The 19,616-nt window shown below is 35.6% G+C and overlaps 1 protein-coding gene across 2 annotated transcripts; it reads left to right on the forward strand.

Annotated features, from left to right (window-relative positions):
* The first annotated feature begins 7 nt into the window (after positions 1 to 7).
* Positions 8 to 18,990, forward strand: HEXD (hexosaminidase D). 2 transcript variants are annotated; one of them, XM_032210777.1, is made up of 13 exons: positions 8 to 82; positions 2,508 to 2,640; positions 3,956 to 4,065; positions 4,523 to 4,610; positions 4,797 to 4,961; positions 6,465 to 6,648; positions 8,039 to 8,110; positions 10,909 to 11,104; positions 11,528 to 11,610; positions 13,543 to 13,621; positions 14,917 to 15,018; positions 15,304 to 15,393; positions 16,768 to 18,990. In XM_032210777.1, exons 1-13 carry the CDS (start codon positions 75 to 77, stop codon positions 16,934 to 16,936), a joined length of 1,479 nt encoding a protein of 492 aa, XP_032066668.1. In that variant the 5' UTR covers positions 8 to 74; the 3' UTR covers positions 16,937 to 18,990. The 2 variants fall into 2 exon arrangements, with proteins under 2 accessions (XP_032066668.1, XP_032066669.1); XM_032210778.1 differs by lacking the exon at positions 14,917 to 15,018.
* The last annotated feature ends 626 nt before the right edge of the window (positions 18,991 to 19,616 follow it).

Consider the following 19,616-nt stretch of genomic DNA (forward strand, 5'->3'; position numbering starts at 1 on the left):
TATTGAGCTTGGAGAACGCGAGCGGTCAGGCATGCTCAATCCAGCCTAGAGCAGCCGAACACAAGCCAGAGGCGATGGAAAGGTGAGCAGTTGTTGGAGAGGGGCGTCCGCTGCGATAAGGTTATTCGGAAGCAGGTGTAGAGAGCTTAAAAGAAAAAAGAGCGAGCGAGCGAGCGAGAGATCGCCGGATAGGGGCTGGGGCTTGAGCCATGAACAATATATCTAAAAGGTTGCATTTACTCTGGTTATTTTTTTTCCTGTGGCTTCTGCTGTCTTGTCTGCAAGGAGATGGGACCCTGCAAAGGGGTGAATTCAGGACACCAGTTTGCTCTTGGAGAAGGGCGTGGAGGTTTTGCTAGTCCGAGTTGCAGCTGTTCCAGAGTTGAAAGTCACCTGCAATATGAAGACATATACCCATTTCACGCTGTTACCTTAACACGGGTAACGTGTGAAATCCTTGAGAACAAATTGATTGTTGTATTTATTATTACTATTTGTGACCTGCTCTTAATTTTAACAACTTCTAAAGATCCTTAAGTTCTCGTAGGAAGTCTTCTGAATGTGGTTATTCTCCTAGACCTTGTGGGTAAGGTTTGATGTGCAGATTGTCTGGATGTTTAGGCTCTTTAAAAAAAAAATGTTTTTCTATTTTTTAGAGTCACTCTGACATTGGGTGGCTTGTAAATCTAATAAATAAATAAATATAAACATATTCTAAAGCATATGTATGCAGAAATTGATTTATTTAATAGGGTTTTCCCCAATATGTCCCAATAATTTGGCATGTATTGCATATTATATAACTGCAATGTATATGTTATACTTTGCATGCATAAAATCTCAGGTTGCACCCCTGGCATCTTTAGATAGGGCTGAGAGAACATCAAACATGGTATTTCAGATATGTTGAGCCTTTTGTTAATGGCCAGGTTCCTGACTGATTCTCAAAACATTAAGTAGGATAATATCTAGTTGCTGCTTGAATGGGAGACAATAAAGAAACATTAGGCTTGGAAATTTGAAAACATCCTAGAAAAATTTCATAGCAGACTAGGTCAATAATGCTACAAAAATGTATGAATCACCAGGATTTTAACTCAGAAGCGACTTTGGGTTGACATGCTGAGCTATCAATGTTCTGAGTTTGGCATAAAGCAGTTTCCTGCATCAAATATCAAATATCCTCCTTTATTGATGGCTGCCTATTGTAAAATGTCTTGAAACTTTTAGATTTAGTGATATGTCAAATTTTAAAATATTAGTACAACTGTTTCCCTAATATCTATTTTCTTCTAGATTATTACAAAGTGGCTCAGTAACTTTAATGGAATGCTAATAAATAAAATTAAGCTATAAAGCAGCAATTTTTACTTGGAGAGAAGACTCTCTGAATGTGATGTGGCTTTTTTCAAAGAAACATGCCTTTCAGTTGTAATGGAAAATTTATGTCATCCTATACTGACCTAAGTGACAAATTTGCTCTTTGAGATGATTGAGGCTTATGGCTTGAAGATGAGAAGGAAATAGGAATACAGGTAGTTCTCAAGTTATGACTACAATTAAGCTCAAAATTTCTGTTGTTAAACAAAACATCGGTCAAGTGAGCTTTCCCCCTTTTAATGACTTTTCTTGACACAGTTATTAAGTTAATCAAGTTAAGTTAATCACTTAAGGTGATAAGTTAGTAACACAGTTGTTAAGTCACTCTGGCTTAACATTGACTTTGCTGATCAGAAGGTTGCAAAAGGGGATCAAATAACCCGGGGACACTGCAACCATCTTAAAAATGAGTCAGTTGTCAAGTGTCTTGAGTGTTGATCATGTGACCATGGGAATGCTGCAATAGTCATAAGTATGAAAAATGGCCATAAAGCTCCGTACTGTTGGAGCTTTGAAGTCACTAAATGAACTGTTGTAAGTTGAGGACTACCTGTATGTGGGAAAGGTTAGGCATATAACAAGAACTTGAACTATTTCTTCTCTGACAGCTTCAAAACATCAGTCTCTTATCATAATATCCTTGGAGTGAAGAGCTTTATGTAACTAAATGGCCTTGTAATTATGAGGCAGGATAATCAGTGTGGTAACACTCTCAGACTAGTAGCATTATGCTTCTCCCAAATCATTACTGAAAAAAAAATGCTTGCAGGTAGAGATTCAAAGGCATAAATATATTAAAATATGCGTTTTAAAAAGAAAACAAGAAGCTAGTGATTGTCAACAATAAGACTCAGACCATATTTACTTAAGATTCAAGGTTTAATTTGACATTCCTTTTTCTGACCCATGTTGTGATTGAATGCGTGCTTCCACTTATATATTAGGATTGTCACCTATGGTATTTGTTTTGTAAAAGCCATGAAGAAAATACAAATGTTGCTTATTTTGACATTGTGCCCTCTTGTAAGAATAAAGACTCACAAAATGTGGTTTTGTGGCAACTTTCTATTATCTTAATTAATGATGGGGCAAATGAGGCAAGTGGTAATGCTACTGCTCTTTTCCAGTATATCATTAATTGGTGTACTGCCGACAGCAAATGCAGAAGAAAATATAATGATGGTTTCACCTCCCTTTGAATTGCGCCTGGTGCATCTGGATCTCAAGGGGGCTCCACCCAGAGTCTCATACCTGGCAGAGGTAACACAGTCTTTATATGTATAATTGAGGAACTGATTTCTAGCTCCACCCAGCTCAAAAAAGTAGTCTTCAATCTATAAATTGTATAATTGCCAAGGAGAGTTCAATAGGAATCTGGTGGCAGATAAGTGTAATCAGTCAACCAATTACAGTAACATTCCTAGATTTATTTTGTATAGAGTAGCTGCAGTGTTACTACAATTCAGTTAACTATGCAATTAAAAAGAACAATGCCCTGGAAAATATTTTAGAAATAATGGTTTCTAAATCAGCTATAACTGGCTTTGAAATGTGACATTAGGAAGAACTCAAGAGTTGTGCTGGATTAGGATACCCGTCTTTCTAATACCACACTAAATAAGTAAATATCTCTGGCAGCATTTTGCACCTATTTTCCCCAGCGATTTATTGTCTCAAGTGCTGGTAGTACAGTAATCCTTGAGTTATGGTCGTAATGGGACCTGCCCATCATGTTGTAATTCACGATGGTTGTAACTTGAGTCAACCATGTGACTAAGCAGATTTTTATAACTTTTTCTGCTGTGGTCACTAAGTGAATGCTACAGTCATTAAGCAAATCAATAATTTGCTATGGTTGTCTCTTTGCCAAAAATCTGAAATAAATGCCAGTTTTTGACAAAATATGTTATAAAACAAAGTCAAATGACTAGAGGAGATTGCAAATGGCCATAAATGCATTCCAGTTGCTGAGCTCTTGAAGTGTGGTGAAATAATACAGTGGGATGACCGTCAGAACTGGGTATCTGGTTTATAAATAATCTCCAGAGAGATGTGTCTCTTTTAACAGTCACTAAGCAAATGGTTATAAATGAAGGACTACCTGTATTATATAACCATCATGACTATTAGCCATTATCTTCTGTGAATTTATCTAATCCCTCCCATCTTGGGATCATGTTTTCCAACCATCATCTTTCCATTGCATCCATTAAATATGTTCTATGTGTTGTTCCTATTAGTTGTCCTGAATCTCCCACATTCACTTGAAATGTATGAACCTGGCTTCTAGCATTTTGCGAGAAGAAAGCTGCTTCTTCCCCATTTTTGTGCTGTACGCATAAGGTTTATAGTTTCTCAATAAGAAAGGGAAATGCCAAGGTAGATTCTGCTCTTTGCTTGCTTTATTTTTTAAACAGGGCAGAAACAAGGGAGCTAAAACATGCTATCTCCCAAGATCAAAGCCTAGGGATCAATATATCTGGGAGGCATTTTCTAAGGCCATTGTTTTCTTATAAAATTAAATGTAGCAATTCATCACTGACTAGAGATTTGAGATGTTTTATGTAACCAACAGATCTTCCCATTGCTCCATGAGCTGGGTGCAAATGGTATTCTCCTTGAATATGAGGATATGTACCCTTATGATGGAGAACTGAAGCCACTCCGATCAAATGATGCATACAGGTATGTTAGCCAGCCGGTCGTCTCAGAAGAGCCAACATTTAAATATAGTCTCTGGTTCTCTTGCTTCACTGAAATCTCAGTTTTATAGAGCTGTACCAAGTAATTGGAACTTACGTAAATTTACTACTGAGGGGCAAACTTTATTTTTTGAATATCCCTGAAAAACAATTCCATTTAGTTCTAATTTCTTTTATTTGCTGTGTACTGGATAGTGGTTTAAACTCTAGAGCAAATCGCGCTTAGGCAGTGCATGACACATCCGGTCCACGGCTGGGAGTTTGACAGCCCTGATCTAGAGTATCTAATATTTAGTTTAAATTTGTTGCAGGTATGGACATGTAATGTAGATGTAATCTGTCCACTATGCAAAGGAAACACATCCATGTAAGATGGAATTCTAAACAAAATAAACCTGGCATCAAAGGTATAATTTATTAATAAATGTTTCTCCTTCTAGTCCCGCTGAGGTTAAAGAGATTTTAAAGCTGGCAAAGTCGCATGATTTAGAGGTTATCCCCTTAATACAGACGTTTGGACATATGGAGGTAAGTGCCAGCTCCTAGTTAGGGACGTTTCACCACTGTTTGTTTTATTTTTTGTAATTCTGAGTTGTTTTGTTGATATATTTACCTATACAGACTTGCATTTGTAGCTATGCAATATTCTGGATTACTCTACTATATTTGCTTCGGTTTATGGATTACTACCTCTGGTTCTTGCTTCTCCTGCAGTTTGTTTTGAAGCACAAAGAATTCTGTCACCTCCGAGAAGTGGCAATGTTCCCCAACACAGTGAACCCCCATAAAGAGGATTCCTTGAAATTGGTTATTGCAATGATACAGCAAGTAATGGCACTGCATGACGATCTTCGTTGGTTTCACATTGGCTGTGATGAGGTAATGCTTGGAAACATGAACCTGAATTTGATCAGGGAAGACAGGGCCATTTAGCAGTGGTCATAGCCGTCTGGCACTTTATTATGTTTCCTTGTAGGATTTTTGTTGTTGTTGTTAAATTATTTATTTGTTAAATTTATTTGTTGTCAGTCTCGCCCTGGGGCTACTTGAGGCTGTTTTAATGTTTCTCTTCATGCCATCTTTCATGGGATCATTCTGATCAGCTTTTGTTATGCATCAAAACTTACACTTTTATATCTTTTATTTTAGCCACTTGCCATTTATTTTTCTGTTATTTTGATTGTACCCTGGTGTAAGGAAAATAAAGAAACCTCCTTGCAAGACAAGGGTGAAAACACAAAAAACATATATTTCAGCTAGCTGCTTTCCTGAAACAAATTATCTGTGTTTCAGTTGTTTTGGTCTACACAAAACACAAAAGCTGTTTTGTTCCAGATACTGACTGTTTTTCTGAGCACAAGTGGGGGTGGGGTGAGTGGAAAAGTGCAATAGCAACAGCTCAGGGAAAGCATAGGCTGGTGGAATAGGCCAAATTAGGACATTGGCAGCAGAGGTGGCTGAGAGGAAAAATGAAAGGGTAGACAGTGCAAAGATGGACAAACAGGTCATCACAAAGTCCATGCAGAGAGATGAGACAGCACACTAACATTTTTCTAGTCACCCTGTAAAACAACATAATTCCACAACATAATTCAGTCAATACCGAGAGTAATTTCATGGTATATTTCCACCAAAAAGTGGCTGATGTAAACTTGATGGGCAGAGCTTTGGAAGATGATGGTTTGTTTCATATTTGGAAGAAAATGTATTTTCCATTGTGTTCATACCTATCTTAGATTAATAATAACAATTTTGCCTATCCATCCTTGTTACTATCCTGCAATTGTCCAATATTATGAGATATTTTCTTACAAACAACACAGAATAAGTTAACTTTACTACTTCATAAACATTGGGATACAATTAATAATGCCTGCAGGATTTTGTCAGATTTCTCAGTGAGGGAAATCACAGATCTCTAAGCACTTAAAAGTTGAACCTGTTTCCTCACTGTGACATGGCTAAAGATTCCCAGATGCAGTTTTGTTAAATTAGAATCTTTATTTCTGACAAGAATGAAGCCACACAGAGTGGTTGATTGCCTGCTGTTAGTGCAAAACAGTACACTAATGGTATGAGATGTGTGTTAAAACCAGATTTCTTTTGATTTCTTCCTTGTCTGCATCAATTTTCCAGATTTAGAATTTTGGGTTTTGCCGTTTTTCACATTTATTACTCTATTTTAACATGATTTTACAGAAGGAATAGCTGTAATAAATGAAATTTTCCCTTCTTTATTTTCATGGTAAAGATAATCATTCTGAATGTGAAAAGCAGCTCCTTGATCATTTGGGAAAGCCTGTTTCCAAATGACATAGCAATATAAAAGGTACCCTAAAGGAAAAATATCATTGAAGAAAAACATTGACTCTATATCTTCAGGTGTATTACCTTGGTGAAGGGGAAGAATCCAAGGAATGGCTGCAGCAAGAAGAAAATACTATTGAAAAGTTGTGCCTAGACCACATGAAAGCAGTGGCCAGTCACATAGTCTCAGCCCATCCCACTGTGAAACCAATTGTATGGGATGACATGCTGAGGAGAATGAGTAAAGAAACTCTGAGAGGTAGGTAGTCAGTTCAGAATTCCAGCTGCAGTTTTGGAATATTGGAGCAAACTCAATGATTTCTGAGAAGTCACTTTTCATCAGTCACATTTGCACTAAATAATAAGCCATTAGGCTTGCTTAATGTGAAAGTCCCTGCTGACAAGAGTAGCCTATCTACCAGATCTCCTACCCGTATTTGCTTGGGGTCCCTCACACACACTATCTACTTTTGAAATTATCTGTATGAAATAGTCATAAATAAATTATGAATAGTGTCTACAGCTAAATTGAGCAGGAAGGAACATGCACCCTACATTTGGGTAAGATCAGCTGTTTAGAAACCTACATACTATGTGGACATTTGGTAATTGTGTTGCTTGAAAACAAGAGCCAGTGGACACACAAATATCAACCAAACTTTCTTTTGTGCACTGTATTGGGAATATAAACATTATATATAATCCCATAATCTCTCAAGTAGTTTGAGGTACTTTTGCAGAAGAAAGACCAATTACAACTATAAAGGAAATTTTCCTTTTTTTTCATGGTGGAGATAGTTATTCTAAATGTATAATGAAGCTCTTTGACCATTTGGAAAAGCCTTTTGCATTTTTCATAAAAATGCAATGTTCAATAACTATGTCTACCAACATTTTTGTTATCTGAACATCATAAAAAAGTAAGCACTTAAACCTAGTAATTTTTTTAAAAAGATGGATAAAGTCAGATTGCTAAACTGTTTGAAGTGAGGTTTTTTTGGGAACACTAAAGACCCATACACAGAAAATACACAGTTAAGGCATTTAAACCTATAATTATTATAATTAGCACTGACAAGAATGTCTATTGTGAACAGGAAAACAGTTTAAAAATAAAAATCCCAAAACTATATAAACGCTGCTGCTTCAAATAATAGGAAATTATTTCAAAATATAGAAATGCCTTAATGAAATGAATTGGAAAAACACTAAATATACTGTTGAATTATAGGTAAATAAAATTTTGATTTGATACAGAACTGAGAGGTTGCCAGGTATCTTCTTCAGTCTTGCCCTCACAAACCATTTTTGGGGTTGGGATCAAGAATTTGATGTATACCTCCACATTTTCCATAATTATCCAGAACTGGTTTAAAATTAAAATAATTTGAAACAGTTAGAAAGGAAACACATTGTTAAATCACCACATCTTTTACTATTTCATGAGTGAATGCTAAAATAACTTGTTTTGCTAAAATCACATTATTTCTGGCTTCATTAATCCATTCTCAGAGAGGCAGGAACTTTCTTTTTAGAATCTTAGCCACTGTTCTCTAAATTACAGAAAGAAGAATTGTTTGTACAAAACTGAGAACAAACATCACAAAAGTTTGATCTTCACAATCATTTACATTTCTCCTTCTTTCCAGATTCTGGGCTAGCACAAATGATAGAGCTGATGATTTGGGATTATTCTCCTGATCTTGATGTGGAGAGTAAAGGTTTGTACTTGAAAAATGGTAAAATACACTGTCCTGATGATCAGAGTAAATACAGCTTCCCAAAGCCCTGCATTCAGCAGATAGTATGTTATGCTAAAATTGGGATTAAATCTCCATTTAGGGAGGAAGGTCATTGGATGTTGCCAGAATATGCTTGTTTAGCAACAGTCCCCTTTTGCTTGAGTTTTTAACAATAACCAGCAATGGCCTGATAGGGTACGGAGGCACTAAACATGAATGGAAAAAGCTTATTTTCTCTTTATACCCTTTGTGCTTCTGACTCACACAGAAACATACACACAGTCTAGAATTAAATCAAGGTGGAAGCAGCAGAAATATTGCTACAGAAACAACTCATTTGCTGGTGTTTCTGGCCTTTTTGCTATATTATCCAGGCGGTGAGAAAAAATGGAAAAAACAGAAGGAATAGAACTGGGAAATGAAAATATAGTGAAAGCATTAGCAAAGGATGATGGTTACAAGTACCTAGGCATATTGGAAGCAGATAACATCTTGAATGGAAAAGTCAAAGAGTCAATGTAAAAGGAATACATCAGGAGGGTCCGCAAAATATTAAAATCAAAGCTGAATGCTGGAAACATAATTAAAGCCATTAATACATGAGCAATTCCAGTGATACACTACTCAGCTGGAATCATCAACTGGACTCTGGCTGAACTGGAAAACCTGAACCGGAAAACACGCAAACTTTTGAATATGTACCACGCTTTACATCCACGAAGTGACATTGACAGGTTGTACCTGCCAAGAAAAATAGGGGGCAGGGGGCTATTGCAAATCCATCACACTGTAGAAGAAGAAAAACGAAGTTTGAATGATTATGTGAACCAAAGTACAGAAAAATTGCTGCAGGCTGTGAAAATGGAGAACAGCATAAAAACAACAGAAACAAAGGAAAAACAGCTGGATGACAGATTAAATTGATGGAAAACCAAAGCTTTGCATGGACAGCGCTTGAAAAACATTGAAGGAAAATGTGGTGACAACTTGACATGGACATGGCTTAAGATGGGAACCATCAAGAAAGAAAGGGAAAGTTTAATACTGGCTGCTCAAGAAGCACTACAAACTAATGCCATGAAAGCAAAGATACAAAAATCCACCGACAATCCAAACTGCCGACTTTGCAATAACAAAGTCAAAACTGTTTCACATTTAATATGTGAATGCAGCAAAATCGCACAAACTGATTACAAAGCTAGACATGACCGAGTTGTTAAATTAATCCACTGGTCATTATGTAAAAAATATGATTTACCTGTATCCAGAAAGTCATGGGAACATGAAGTGGAAAAAATTATTGAAAATGAGAAGGTAAAGATCTTGTGGGACTTTAGAATACAAACGGATCGTCATTTGGAGCACAAGATGCCAGATATCACGGTTGTAGAGGGCCAAAGTGTACAGTTTATTGAAATCGCTGTTCCTGGAGATGCCAGAGTTGAAGAAAAAGAACAGAAAAAATAATGAAATATCGCGACCTGGCCATCGAAACTACACAGCTATGGATGAAGCATGTAACAGTGATACCCATTGTCATCAGGGCACTTGGCACCATGTCCAAGAATTTTACAAGATGCATCAACAAATTGCAGCTTCCTGCAATAACACCAGCGGAACTGCAAAAAACTGCGCTACTCGAAATATTTTATATTTTAAGAAGGTACTTGGTTGATACCTAGGAAGCTGGCAACAAACCGTATCAACCTTTAGCACCAGTCACTGGTATTTGTAATGCATTTTTGAATGTTCAGTTGGCTGAGTTTCATGTTTAATGAATGAAATATATAATAATAATACTGCCGACTTTGCAACAACAAAGTTGAAACTGTTTCATATTTAATATGTGAATGCAGCAAAATTGCACAAACCGATTACAAAGCTACACATGACTGAGTTGCTAAATTAATCCACTGGTCATTATGTAAAAAATCTAGATATAGAAAATCTGTATCTAGAAAGTCATGGGAATATAAAGTGGAAAAAGTTATTGAAAATGAGACGGTGAAGATCTTGTGGGACTTTCGAATACAGACGGTTTATCATTTGGAACACAACATGCCAGGTATCACAGTTGTCGAAAACCAAAACGTACAATTTATTGAAGTCGCAATACCAGGAGATGCCAGAGTTGAAAAAAAAAAGAACTGGAAAAAATCACGAAATATCACAACCTGGTCATCGAAACCACGTGATTATGGATGAAACATGTAACAGTGATACTCATTGTCACTGGGGCACTTGGCACCATGTCCAAGAATTTTACAAGATACATCCACAAATTGCAGCTTCCTCCAATAACACCAGCGGAACTGCAAAAAACTGCGCTACTTGGAACATTGTATATTTTAAGGTACTGGGTTGATACCTAGGATACTGGCAGCAACCCATATCAACCATTAGCACAAGTCAATGGTATTTGTGATGCATTTTTGAATGTTCAGTTGACCGAGTTTCATGTTTAATGAATAAAGTATATAATAATAATAAGCAGCAGCAGCAGTAGTGCTTGGAGGTATGATTTGAAAACGGTTAATATTAGGCAAATTCAGATCCTACATTTTAACTGAGTTTATCAGCTCTGTGGACAGAGCCAGAGAATCACTAGCTTGTAATACTTTATTACTAATCTGAATTTAGGTTTGTACTTATTACAAATCAGTTGTAAGAACAGGGCCTTAACATCCCAAATTTTTCATAAATTTTTCCCATAAATTTTCCCTTGTCTTTTAATAATTCATGCAACCTGTATCATTGCTGTCTCTTTTTTTATGCAGCCAATCTCATTGAAAAGTACCAAAGGTGTAACTTCTCAAAATTCTGGTTTGCTAGTGCCTTTAAAGGAGCCACTGGAGTAAACCAGTGCTTGACACTCATTGGACATCATCTTAAAAACCAGGAGCAATGGCTGAAAGTGGCTAAGAGCTGTCCTGCTGGTATCATAAGAGGAATCACTCTGACTGGCTGGCAAAGGTAACTACATCAGAAGTGGTATTCAGCCAGTTCTGGAGAACTGGTAGCGGAAATTTTGAGTAATTCGGAGAACTGGCAAATAGGCTGGCCCCGTGCCCACTGCCTCCCAGCATCCTAGCTGATCTTTTGTTGCCCTTGACAGGAGAACGGAGTTGGAAAGCAGGTTAGTGGGGTGGGGAGGGAATGGGGATTTTGCAGTATCCTTCCCCTGCCACGCCCATCAAGCCACACTCACCAAGCCAAACCACACCCACTGAACCGGTAGTAAAAAAAATTGAATCCCGCCACTGAACTACATGGTATACAGATTAATAGATATTATAGCATTATTAGTATATTGAAAATTGGCACTCTTAAAATTGGTTTGGCAATCTGAGGGGCTACTGCTATACTGCCTCACTAGGCCTACATTTTCTTCTTTAGGTATGATCACTTCTCCGTATTGTGTGAACTTCTGCCTGTGGGAATTCCATCCTTAGCCATATGTCTCCAAGCATTAAAGAATGGTACAGTATGGTTCTTTCTTCAGTCACTTAAACACATGCTTAGGATCTATCAGCTCTTTGAGGTCATTCAAATAGGAACTCAGAACCATGAGTACTAACGCTAACTTTGTTGTAACATTAGAGTAACAGAATCTTGCAAGTCTAATAACATTCTCTCCTTTCCGCCTTTATTTTCAAGAGAACTAGGAAGAGTCCTTTCTGAGATAGTTTCTTCACCTCTATTCCTGTGTTCCTCCTGTTTCCAAAGTTATTCTCGCAGCCATTTAAACAGCATCACAGTAAAAACGTATTTTTTTAAATTTCATTTATTACAAGTTTAATGAAGTATACACTTAAAACTAAAAAAATATGCCAACAAATTATAAAAAATACAAAAGTAATCAAAAGTAAAACACAATAAACAACAAAAAACATGAACAATCTAGGGATACTCTGTGTATCAAGTTTTAAACAATGTATCAACATTTCAAATAAAGAAAACTTGTAAAGTGTGTTCAAATCTATGTCAAAGAAAACATTTTTTACTAGTAGAATGCCTTATATATTACACATCTTGACTCCAGTCCTTACTATTACTTTTCTAATATCTCAAAATAATCCTTTTAACAATTCCTCATGCCTAATAACCAAATTTCTTAAAAACAATAAATTTCCACATTTTTGGAATGATACATGTATTAAAATATTGTTCCCAAAAGTTCCAATAGCTCACTAGATTAAACCATAACATTTCAAGGAAATTGGGATTACTAATACCAAAAATTGTGCATTCCTTTGAAATATCTTTTTCACTTCTAATTTAACCCATACTTTGTAACTTATAATAGGCAGCTGTGTTCTTTCACTGCATTTACGTACTTTATTTGGCTAATTGTTTTATGAACATGTGAGATAACAGACAGGAACTTGGGATAGTGATAAAATGGTTTGTAACTCCAGGGAAATACTGCTCTTAAATATTTGAGCTCTGTCTTAGATATTCCCTATATCGCAGTGATGACTAACCTTTTTCGGATGGCATGCCAAAAGCGGGGCATGCACGGGCATGTCCACACCCATAATTCTATGCACGCAACCCCCGCCCCCCTGCGTTTGGCCCACAATGGATCCATTTTTCGCCCTCCCCAGGCTCCAGAGGTTTTCTAGGAGCCTGGGGAGGGTGAAAACACCCCGCAGGCCTTCAGGCGGCTTCCCTGAAGGCTCCAGAGGGCAAAAAACAGCCAAAAAAGGAAGTCTGCTGGCCAGCGCACCACATGTGGCATGCAGCTGACAGGGCAACACCTCATGTGCCCTGACAAATGGCTTTGCTTGCCACCTCTGGCACTCGTGCCATAGGTTTATTTATTTATTAAATATATTTATATGCCGCCCAATCCCAAAGGACTCCGGGCGGCTTACAAAAAATATAAGGAAAAAAAAACACATAACGATAAAAGAAAACAATTTAAAAACAACAAACACCCTCATAAATTCATTCTAGTCGGGGCTGGACCTCAACAGTGAGGTCAACAAGGTTCACCTTAATAGCTATATAGCATCAAATAGAAAAGATTATCAGATAATTTTAAGCTAGTTACATATTTATTTAGAACTTCAGAGACAGATCTAATATGAAGGAGATTACAGATCCCAAATGTTTAAGTGTTTATAGGATCAACATCTTTTCAGCAATATGAGAGGGATGGGCAAGATGTATCCAGAGAACTGATACAGTCACATGTCCAACTGAGGAACATCTGAACAGGACCTTTACTACAATTAACACCACCATGAAATGTGGTAGCAGAAGCATGTCTGAACACTAATGAAAGATTTTGGCATTCCTCAATTTTCTATTATCATAGTAATAAATTACTGTACAAAATAATTACCCATTTTTTTTTTCCTTTTCCAAATTGTATGCTTAAAAAAGCTCTTCTTTGGATCTTTAAGGTGGCTATTCAGAAAAAGTGAGAGAAGATGTAGAAAAATTACTGGGGCTCTCCCATTTGGAAATAGACAGCTTCATGAGGTAAAAGTCCCAAGTTTTTCATTATTACTGAATTATTATTACAAATTAAATCTACTCTTACTCTTCAAAATAAGGATTTGAGAGCAGAACATTCTAGAGAACTATGACACTTTGGCCTTCAAATTGTGCCAAAATCCCCTGACTGTGGCAGTTCAGGAACAGTTTGCCTCTTTCTGAAAGTAATCCTCCAAAAGGAGAAGTGGTTTGAGATATCACAATTAATAAAACTGTTGAACCACATCCAAAATGGCATGGCTTGCAGGAGAGATGTTCCAGATTTCTCTGAAACATTCCATTATCAAGTTAATGAGTTTTGCACATCCTTTCTCCTAAATTAGAAGTAAGCAAATCTGCATAATGCACTTTTTAAATTACATGGAATTGATTTCCAAGGATAATAGCATCTTGAAGGGATAGTGAGGCCATTGAAAAAGGAGATATAGAACTGCAAGTTGACATCCTTATCTTAAATATTTAGCAATACAATCAAGATTAATTAAATTAGAGGTAATCCTTGGGTTACGTTAATTTGTTCAGCGACCATTCAAAGATATAACAGTGCTGAATGAATGGTACTGACCATGGGTCCTTGTAAATTTTGTCCATTACAGCATTCCCATGGTCATTTGATTGTGATTTGGACACTCAGCAACTGGCTCGAATTTCCAACCATTGCTGTACCCATGGTCATGTGATTACAATTTGTGACCTTTCCTGCTGACTTTCCATATCAGTGAGACAAAGATATGTCTTCCATTTTGAAAGATTTGATAAAATCTGTTCATTGTCATTGGATAGAAAACTGCCATCCATTTCTGCTTTAACAATTCATTTAGCACTTATTCATTCTTCCTCTTAGGATATACTAATGACAGCTTATTAGCAGAGAGATAAGCAAATAGGGTAAGGACATCTGTGCCAAGTGAGATTTTTGCTACTGAAGTTCTTAATTGTGAGGACGTCAACAACTATACATTTTTTCCATCAATAAAGATTGATTTTTTCTACTGATTAGAGAAGACCAAGATTTATCCTCTTCCCTTATTTAATACGTATCTGAATAGGGCTCAGGCATCATCTCAAAAGATAATGTAAGATGATGTAAATGTATTATTAGGAAGCTCATTCTTTCCTAATATTTTATTAATATATATATATTTTTAAAATCCTTTTAAAAAGACTGCCCGGAGTAATTCACAATCAAATGAACAATATAATATCTAGTCACTTATAATGAATAAAATGTTTTTTTCTAGCCACTTATGAAAGCTGATACAGATTCTCTTTTTGAACAGTGGTATCACAGGGACTTTCCCAGGAAATGAAATTCTCTCATTTGTAACTCAAATTGCGTTTTACCTCAAATCCTCAATAGATGAACTTTTGGAAAACAACAGGTTAGAAATTGTGTCGTTGTCTGTACCATCCCCCTCCCCAAAAGTTGATTCTTATATATTCTTATATATAATTGAATTTGTATCTATATAAAATTACAGTATCATTTTGTTATGTATTAAATCACCCAATAAATACATCATGGTTAATGGCATTTAAACAGTATCAATATTGTGTTGAATGGTCCTGAATAAATAAATGCCTTCTACATTTTTAATAGAATAAATGGACATGTGATGTCTCTCAATTCATTGTTTTTGTTCATTCATATCAGTCTGAATTTTTAGATATGTTACAGGTTGGTTTAGTCCCTACCACAGAAAAAGAAAGAAGATCCATCCCATAATGATTCATCACTTTCAGCCAGATGCCGTAAGGTAATTCAAGATCTGTGATCTCATGCAAAGCCTGCATTTTTAAAACTAGTTTGGGACAGACTGATGGCTATAAGTTTATACTCTTGTCCAAACCCACCAATACAGACAATCCCATGCTGAGACCTAAGTGAGGTTCTTTATAGATTCAATCAGGTTTAGACCGATAGTTAATGGAACTTATATTATTAATCATAACAAATATATCTCATTGATTTCAGTGCATCAGCTCAAATATAGTTATGTATGTTATTGTAAATTTTGGTCGGCTGACACAGTCTATAATTTAATCAAATTCAGAAATAGCAAAATATTTCCCTTATTACCTTATTAATAAAAGTAAATTATTTGATTCACTTGTATGTGGTTGTATGTGTATATATCAAATAAATAACACACTTAAAGGGAGAGAGATGAATAAAAACAAATATATTTATCCCCTATTTTGAACTTCCTCGAACTATAGGACTGTTGGAAATCATGAATTATTTGTGGAAATTTAAATTTCCAACTTAAAAGGCTTAAAAAAAGAATGCTGACAAAGTGCTGGTCCTTCATGGGACGTGAAAGGTGAATTTAGCTAGGCAGAAATGTTAATATCTAGACATAAAAGAATTAGCAGAAAGCTGAGATATAACTAAAAATATGGAATGGGACTGGATATTAATGTCAGAAAATGATAAAAGTAATTGAATTGCGGAGAAAGAAACACGCATAGGATCTGAAGAAAGAAATAGAGGAGTTGATGGCAAGAGGAACTGATGTAATTATTACTTAATACAATGATATTGGCTATATAATAGTATACATGTCATTATATGTTATGAAAATGGAAAATAAAAAGTTCTTGTACAAAAAAAAAGAACAAAATAATAAAAGAAAAAAAAAAGAAACAGCCAAATTGCTTCAGATCTCAGAATCTTGAATACACAGGAGAGAAAGTAGAATTATAAAAGCATTAGAAACACAAACAACTTCAGAGATGGGAAACATGGTGAAATAGATTGTATTTAATCAGATCGCTGGGCCTTCAAGGCAGTATTATCTATATTGACTGCAGTAACTCTCAGCAGGCTCTTTAGAACCAGGTAGAGAGAAATTGAGATCAGCAAATCTTGCACAGTACAAAGGAGAACAAGGCTGCATAATTGAAGCAATAGTTGACAAGAAGGAAGCTTAAATAAGGGAACACATTGAATTGAAAAGTAATGTGAAAAGTAATGTTTTATGTCCTATTCAATGCTGACTATCAACTAGAGAATGAAAACTTCTGCCACATTATAGGTACTCCCCTTATTTCTTGCATCTTCTATTATGTACATATTCTTTGTAGCACAAGGTATTTTATTCAACATATGGCATCACTTTTTTTGCTAGGCTTCTGACCAAATGGACTGTTCTAACAGAGGAATTGCAAACAGCCATGAAAAAGATTTTCTACACCACTGCTATAGAAGAATGGATAGAAGAAAATGTCGAACCAAGCCTTCAAAGACTTCAAGGAACAGTAGATGATCTGAACTGTGCAGTACAGGAACTGTCTTAGCATTTTGATATATGACTTTGCTAATTGGAAACTCAACTTTCAGTTAGAATCAAGCAAATAAATAATAGGGTATGTCCAGATGAATTTTAATACGTTTGGCATTATAATGAAAGTCGGGGGTTATAAGAGAGATGAGTCTTCTTTTTATCATGCTTTAAATTTAAAATTAAATTTAAAAATCATGCAGACACTTTAAGTAAATATGCTTAGAATACTTCCCCTGAAGTGTGAGAAAAGTTAAGTATAAATTTTTTCTCTCTTAAATACTACAATGGTTAGGAATCTTCTAACTAAACAGTGGTGGGACATTCAGGATATAGCAAACGAACTATCTTCATGCAACCAAAAATTTTAAGGAATTCATAAAAAACAAGTGAGGATTAGCATACAGACAACTTAAAAATGGACATTTACAAATTAACAGAGAACTTTACATGGGATTGTAATGTGAGAAAGAGAGCACACAAGAGTATAATCTCTTCCATTTAACTAAGCCTGTTTATACTGCAAGTAATCTTGCATCTGTTACAGTTTCTTGAAGCTGTGCATTTGAACATTTAGTGATTTCAGCTACTAAGGCACCAACTGTTCCTCTGCCAGATATTCAATGCAGGAAAAAATATACAATTTTGTTATAGCCACTCTTTACTTTTAACTTCAAACAGGCACCTTTCCATTTTAAGTATTAAGGTTCATCCAGGCAAGAACTTTAATTAAATAGTATTTTCCAATAAATCAAACTGCCTTGTAAGATTAGTTTACAACGCAAATGTTTATAAATAAATGTTGAAGTTAAGACTTTTTTCAGAACTATATAAAAGAGCGCCTGTCTTATCCTAGTCAGAGATACAATCACATTTCCAAGATGTCAGATTGCTTCCAAAAGAATATCTTAATATTGACCCCAAATAACCATCTGTAATCAGTTCTGAGATGAGCAATGAGCATTCAGTTCCATGAACCAGAACAGGTGACAGCCTCATGCCTAAATTTCCTTATGCAGCTCAGGTTCTCTCACCATCTCAAAGACACGTTTGTGTTACATTCAATTTGATATCAAACCATTTCTTATTTTAATGTTCTAATTATAATCTTGCTTAGATGGATATTTCTTCTACTGTATCAATTTCAGTGAATTATGAAATATTGTCCAGTTTTTAAAAATGCACACATTTGTAGACACAGCTCTATTGCTTAATTGTGCAAGAAAAAAACTTTTAATTTCTAATGCCATAGCCAGGAAACAAGTATTTATAGAATGGAGTTTATAACTTTTCCTAAACCATTGTTATTTTTTTAAAAGCAAGAAGTTGTTTTACAAAGGAAGCATTAAAATGTGTTACTATAGTATTTGAATATCTGACAAGGAATATTAATACTCAGTATGAAACAGTGCAATAATTTTTAAATTGTACAACTGAAAAACCACTTTATAAAGCACATTCACTTTCCAATAAACATCTTAACACTTTTCAAATAACCTGACATATCTGAACAAAAATGTCTTTTTGACAATTATTGTTCAACAAGGTTCTACTCAGAAATTGACTAGAGGAAGAACTGTCAAGACAATCAATATATTTTTAGAATTTCTAGAATGTGGGGTATTTACTTTTCATATGTGGAAACCAATGACAGACCCTAAACCTTTTAAGTTTAATAAAATACACTGGATAATCCTTTTTGATATTTACTATTTCTTTTTCTTTCTTTCTTTTTTTAAAAAAACCCTCTAAACAGAAATATCTGACATATAGCATTTTTCCCATTTTTGAAATAAAAATCTATCATTTAATTATCTATTAGACTGGGTATTTCCTTTGAACTACAGTAAATTTAACACAGACATTATTGGTACTTGGCCCCAGTAGAAAGTTAAATATAATCACCATCAAACTAATATGAGAAAAATGGATATAATGTGAATCATGAATTGAAAACAAACCCGCAAGCATATGCACACACATAAGACTTTCATTGTGCTTATCAATTTTAAGGATGCAATATCAAATGTGGTTGCTGAGGAAAAGCTAACAGTAATTTAACGCAAACCATCAAGAAAAATATGCATTTTTTTGAAAAGTTGCATTTAAAACATTCAATTTCAGCTCTCTAACTTTTAGAATTTATTATAGTCACTGATTTACCATTACAGACTCATATCACCTCTGTGGGCTGTCATTAGAGAGCTAGCCTTTGGTTGGAATCCCATTTATGTCCTTTTCTAGATAGGAAGAACCTAACTACTGTTGATTACAGACTGGTAACTACAAGTTTACAGACTGCCAATTAACTACAAGCAGGAGTCCAGTTTTGTTTAAAACAACCTTGGATCAGGACAAATTTCACTTGTAATTACAGACCTCCTTAATTGCGAAAACCATTAGAAGAGGTTCTGCACTATGTAACATGTACTATAGCTTGTCAACTGGTAATCACTTGCAGATGGGTCTTCTCTGGAGTTGTTCCTGCTTTCCCTTTTGTTTAGAGGGGAAACATCCCAGCCTCAAATCTGGGTGTAGTGTCAAACTGGTTTGCTCTGAAGCAAAAGTTTTTATACTGCTCCTCCGGGGGAAGTGCAGTTGTTGACAAATAGCACGCTCTACATTTGAAGTCTATGGCCTCATGATACTCTTGCTGGAGGATTTTATTGAAATTTAAAAATATCACAAGGAGTGCA

Source organism: Thamnophis elegans, chromosome 2 (assembly GCF_009769535.1).
Source record: "Thamnophis elegans isolate rThaEle1 chromosome 2, rThaEle1.pri, whole genome shotgun sequence".
Lineage (NCBI taxonomy): Eukaryota > Metazoa > Chordata > Lepidosauria > Squamata > Colubridae > Thamnophis > Thamnophis elegans.